The sequence below is a fragment of the Etheostoma spectabile genome, unplaced genomic scaffold (genome assembly GCF_008692095.1).
Source record: "Etheostoma spectabile isolate EspeVRDwgs_2016 unplaced genomic scaffold, UIUC_Espe_1.0 scaffold512, whole genome shotgun sequence".
In the NCBI taxonomy this organism is placed as follows: Eukaryota; Metazoa; Chordata; class Actinopteri; order Perciformes; family Percidae; genus Etheostoma; species Etheostoma spectabile.
In genome coordinates this window covers 211,008-216,994 of record NW_022605624.1, presented here as the reverse complement: position 1 = coordinate 216,994, position 5,987 = coordinate 211,008, and the positions used below count along the sequence as shown (strand labels likewise).

The following is a 5,987-nucleotide window of genomic DNA, read 5'->3' as shown; positions in this document are numbered from 1 at the left end:
TCAAGCTCAACTTTTGCCTGCCTGCGCTCTGCATTTGGGTCCACCATTCCATGCAACACCTAACAGTGTGGCTGTAATTCAAGTGTCTGTAATGATTTGAAAAACTTGAATATGAAAAGAAGGTAGTACATGACTGAATGTATTAATGAATGACACTAATCGCACACTGATATTATTTTTCTGCGTCCCTAGGAAAGAGACACAAAAAATCAAATTTTTCAACTTGTTGGTCTTTTGCTAGGTTTTTAGTTGTGCATCTGAAACCTTGACACGAGTCTCCCCTGCTTTTCTGGCCTCGGTCGGAAACAGCAGAAACACAAAAAGTTTTCACACATTATGTTGTGTTTGGTGAGTTCTGGGTAATGCTTGATTGTCTTTGATCAGGAAAACCAACAAACAAACCAAACAAAGTGGTCGCTAAATAACGTCTACTGTTAGTAACATACTGACAGAAACAGGATGAGTAATTTAGGTCAGCATGTGAATATCTAAATGAAAAACTAGTAGCAGTCAGGAATTGCACACACACACCTAGAAAGAAGAGGAAGATACTCACCCCATTGCAGGAAACCAGAGACATACTTCTCCTTTGCAAAGGACGAGGAGTAGAACTCCTGGTAGACACCCACCAGTAGGTCCAACAACGTCTGGAGCCCAACGGGTCCAGTGGTTTGGGGGCCCTCGGCCATGTCAGGTGCACAAAGGCCAGGGCCTGTTGACATGGCTCCTGATGGGTAAGGGGTCCGTTTGGTTTAGAACTGGGGTAAAACCCTAGTGTCCATGGTAGGGAGTCAGTGAAAAAGCTTCTTCTTCCTCTTTGTTCACAGTTGCTCTGCTTGGTCTCTTGAGAACCAGATAAACACATTTACATTAACACCACTCTTTTACTATCCCCACCACACTAGTTTCTAGTATCTAGTTAACTGTCACGTATATTTGTTTCCTATGTTGTGTATGTCCCCTCCTTTACATCTGTCTCTCCTTATTCCTCTCTCCCCAAAGCTGTGCAGCATCTGTCAAGCCTGTAATATCTCCAGCTCTGACTCCAGACCTTTTTTGGTGTGTGTCTCCCTCTGCCTCTCTCCCCACTCCCGTTATTCAAAGTACTCCAACTTTCAACTACAACAGTGATACCTAAAAGAGAAGCATGTACATATTATGTATGTATGGTCTCAAAGAAATGCTTAATTCTTTTCTGTCCATCATTTTTAAACTGTTGGTTGCTTTTCTCCCTTCCCCCTGTGACAGAAACAGGAAGCACTGACCTGGATCAGTGCTAGAGTCTGTTACAATTCTTCTGCAATTTCTTATTTTCTCTACCATCAAAGGATCTCTTTTAGTTCCCTTGATTTTTTTTTTCTCCCCTCTGGTCTAGGTCTTCTTCATGTCATGTCTCCCTCACTTACTCTTTTGCAAGAATGCAGCAGATCTTTCCTCTTGCCCAGCTCCTGGGTTTGCAAATCCTTCACTCTCCGTTTATTCGTTCACTCTCTCTGTCCCTCTTTCCTTCTCTGCGACAGTGTAACTCTCTGTGTTTGTACTTGTGACATTTTTAGTGAACTGCCTCCTTCCTCTTCTCTCTTTATAAATACACCACAGCTGCCACACAGTCCCGCCTACTTTCAATCTCTTTTATAGCTGCATTTTCAACATGTTCATCCAGTATCCTTCTTACTTGTTTCCCTATGAACTTGGGGTTTAGATTTTGGAGCATTTGGAGCAATTTGGACAGCATTGGATATTGGATATTAAAAACTCATTCTTGGCAAGGAGAATAAAGATCGATCAGACCATATTGTTTGTGCTTGCCTGAGAGCCTGGTTTCCATTCCTTAGACTTAAATGCAGTTAACAGAGATTTATTAGACAAGTAACACCTACTAAGCAGTAATCCAAGAATGACGGTAATCCACAACAGGAAATCATGACAGGGAAATCCGAAACAAAACAGAATGCACAACAAACATAACGAGACAATCCGACAACAGACAAAGGAAACAAGCAAACAAGTGACAGGTGATGCAAACGGGTGAAAGACAGGGAATCACAAGGGCGGAAAAAACTAAAAGACAGGAAGTAAAACGACAGAAAACCAGACTACCAAAATCAACCAGGAAAAGGAAAACTAACAGAAAACCTGAAACCAACTAAACACTGAGAATCTGGGCGGCAGCTGAGACTCTGGGGCTCTGAAAACTCTGAGGTGCCGGCACAATCTCTGAGAAGGCACAGGGAGAATGGTCAGCCGAGGCTCTAGAAGACTGGTCAGCATAGACTCTGGGAGAACGGTCCGCGTAAACTAGGGTTTTATTCAAGGAAATCTGATCAAGACTATTTCCCAATTCCCGGGAAAGGTTATGACAGGAAAGGGTAAATAAAATGAATTAAAAAAGCAAGGAGTGCGGGTCTCTTATTGTCATACAGATACGTTGATGCAAGTGCCTGCTGTAATGTAGCTACAGTGATAAAGGCTCACTAAATTTATATTGAGAAAAAAGGTTTGAACCCGCAAATCGCCGCTTGTGGCTATATTTAGGTTTAGAAGTCTTCTGTGAAAGAATTTACGCTGAACTTCACAAAGCCCTCTCCTTCTTTTTATTGATTATCCTCAATAAAGCTCTTCGCCTTAGTCGGGTCCTCAAAAGATCTTTGTTGTAAGAGACCATATTTCACACCTGGCAAAGTAATCCCCGGACTTCTGTAAGCGCTGCTCTCCTCTTGCCATTGTGGAACAGGGGACCATACCCATGGCCTTTCAGAGAACGTCTGCTTTCTCCTGAAAGTAGTGAAACTTGCTGACTATTGGCCTCAGGGAATCCCCATTTTTGGGTCTCGGCTGTAAGCTCCTGTGCGCCTGGTCCAGCGTTGGCTTGTAATCCAGGTGGGTGTAATCCCTCCTCCACACCAATTAACCTGCAGTTATCTCTCCTTTGTTGGGACTCCAAATCTTCGGTCTTTTCCATCAGCCGGGTTCCTTGTGAGGACAATGTGGCAACTTTAGTTTCAAGCTCCACAACCTGGTTAGCATAACCATTATCTCCCTCCTCAAGGTCTACTATCTGGTTGCAAAAGTTGCGCTTTCTTTCCGCACATTTTCAATCACTTTTATAAATTTGGTGTGTACACTCAAGGTTTACGACCTCAGATCACTCGATAAGTTATCTATTTTTTTTGTGCAATTCCCTTGCAGTTGCCATCATGGACGAATCAGTCCTAGTTAGCACACACTGCTCAGTCTGCTTTGAGGCAGCCATTATTGCGTCGGCATCCACCATTGCCTCCTGTCTTCCAGGTGTGTCTGCGTCGGGCAAGTCCAAGGCATCAGGACCTGGACCTGGCATCAGCTTTTGAGTCTTTGGCATTTTTAGATAATTTTACCTGTCACATCGAACTAACGACAATTGACCTAAGCATGTAAGCACTTTATACACACTTTCACACCAGGGAAGCAAGAAAAGCGAAGGGAAATTAATTCTTAAATGTATTTTTCAGGCAAAGCTCACAAAAGTGTGTCCTCACATGTCGCTACTCCACCCTTTCTCTGTATTCTGAATTTTTTAGTTGAGTTTTTATAAAGTCTACTCCTTAGAACAGACAAAATATTTATTGTACTTGATTTTAATGTCCATGTGGACGTTAACAACAATAACCTTAGGATTGCTTCCATCCCACTATTAGATTCAATTGGTTTAAGTCAGAGTGTGCATAAGGCCACTCACTGTTTTAACCAGAGATGTTCACAAGTAATTTTCTGGAAAACCAAGTTGAGTCTCAAGTCTTTGAGGGGCAAGTTCAAGTCAAGTCTCAAGTCTTTTGCAACGAGTCCAAGTCAAGTCTCAAGTCTTTGGTCATCTGATCTGTCCCTAACACTGTATTGTGAAATAGTGTCTCAGTGCCAGTCCAAATTATACACAAAAAGCAGTTTGAATTCACTGATGTGATAGCATTTTCTAAGTGTTAGTAGGCTCAGCCTAGTGCTGCTGTGTCCAGCACAAGGGAGATCCAATCAGAGGAGGAGAGGTTAGTGAGGCCAGCGTCTCCACAGCGGGTGACTGCTGCGCCATGCATGGATGAAATAACAAACTAGTAAATAGGACTACAGTTGAATGTGCAGTTTTAAGAATGTCAAGACGGCCTAGTGTTAGAGTGGTAGTCCAGGTACACCTTTTTCACTTAATAGTCTACAAATCATCCACAGGATCAATAACGCATCACATGAGTTTGCCTACCTACACAGCGTTTGTTCCTGGGGAGATGGAACCGTGCGTCCCGTGCGCCATCAATGTCGGAGCCTCAGCAACTACTAACAATAAAGATATATATATATATATATATATATGTGTGTGTGTGTGTGTGTGTGGTATAATATTATATATATATAATATTATATATATATTATGGCATGCCGTTTAGGAAATATATTATATATATGAAGTTATCTCATGAATATAGGAATGAAAGTCTGAATATATGGAATGAACGTCTGATAATGGATGAAAGTCGTAATATGGAATGAAAGTCTGAATATATGGAATGAAAGTGAATATATGGAATGAGTCTGAATTATGGAATGAAGTCTGAATATATGGAATGAAAGTCTGAATATATGGAATGAAAGTTTGATATATGGAATGAAAGTCTGAATATTGGAAATAAAGCTGAATATATGGAAGAAGTCGAATATTGGAAGAAGTCTGAATATATGGAATGAAAGTTGGAATACATTGACAGAAATGTCACCAAGGGATACCTTTTGATTCACTGGATTTACAAAATGGCATCGGCTGAAATAGTCCAATACTTGTTGAACGCAGGTTTTTTTTTGCACAAACTGGTCATACTCCAAACGACACAAACAGTTTGGAAATTAGATAGCGTCACTGAGGATCATATTTCCATTATTGCGAATTCTTAGTGCTTATAAGCAATTGTTCAACAAAACGTTGCCGAAAGAACATTAGCATCATTCTTGAAGGAATTTGAGTCTCTTTGGGAGATGTCGGCAGAAGTAAACTCTTCAACTGGAAGCTAATGGTGTGGGCACTGGATACGGTTACCAGTATTTTGGCCGTACATGCATTTGCCAGAGTGTTAATAATCTTTATGCTCAAAATAGCTGACACTAGATCTAGCCGATTCACTCATAGCGTCCACTTTGTTACATCCTGATTAATCAGCCACAACAAAAAGATGGCGCCAGCGCCGTAATGAGTCAGCTTTCATTCCATATATTCAGACTTTATTCAATATTCAGACTTTCATTCCTATTCTATTCCGACTTCATTCCATTATCAGACTTTTTCCATATATTCAGACTTTCATTCAACTATATTCAAGACTTTCATTCCATAATCAGACTTTAATCATATATCGACTTCATTCCATAATTCAGACTTTCATTCCATATATTCAGACTTTATCACCTATATTCAGACTTCAATCCATATATTCAGACTTCATTCCATAGATTCAGAACTCATTCCATATATCAGACTTCCATTCAATATATTCCGACTTTCATTCCCTATATTCAGATGGATAAACTTCACATATATATATTATTTCCTAAACGGCATGCCATAATATATATATATATATATATATATATATATTTGCCTGTTCCCAGCATTAGCAAACCACTGTGATGGTTAACCTCTTACCTGTGATGATATGCTAAATGTCTCTTTTGAATTGCATGTGACTGGGGGCGTTTTGAGATGTCTGATGAATTTCGATGTTGTTTATCCGGCATCATTTCTCTTAGTGCCACAAACCTTGCATTTAGCTGTTAGCTTACGTTAGAAATAACTAACGACGTGTTCGTTAAATCTCTGGAGGAGTGAGACAAATTTTGTTTCAAAAGAAGCTGGAAGCAGCAAAAAAAAAATGTCGCTGGCTAAACTATTTAAAAATGGCAAGTTTGTTCAGGACGCCCCTGAACAAACCCGCTAGCAATGATTAAGCAGTGATTAGTGACGATTCTCTCTG

General features: G+C 40.4%; 1 protein-coding gene across 3 annotated transcripts in view; it reads right to left on the bottom strand.

The window, feature by feature from the left end:
- The window catches only part of dmpk (DM1 protein kinase), a 44,417-nt gene extending 42,852 nt beyond the window's left edge, over positions 1-1,565 (bottom strand). For 2 of the 3 annotated variants that reach the window (XM_032511901.1, XM_032511903.1), the window contains exons 1-2: positions 1,407-1,565; positions 557-843 (exon numbers count right to left, since the gene is read on the bottom strand). In XM_032511901.1, the coding sequence (XP_032367792.1) occupies positions 557-722 (166 nt within the window). In that variant the 5' untranslated portion in view covers positions 723-843; positions 1,407-1,565. The remainder of the gene's footprint in view (positions 1-556; positions 844-1,406) is intronic. The other variant, XM_032511902.1, reaches the window with a different exon arrangement.
- Positions 1,566-5,987: the final 4,422 nt, after the last annotated feature.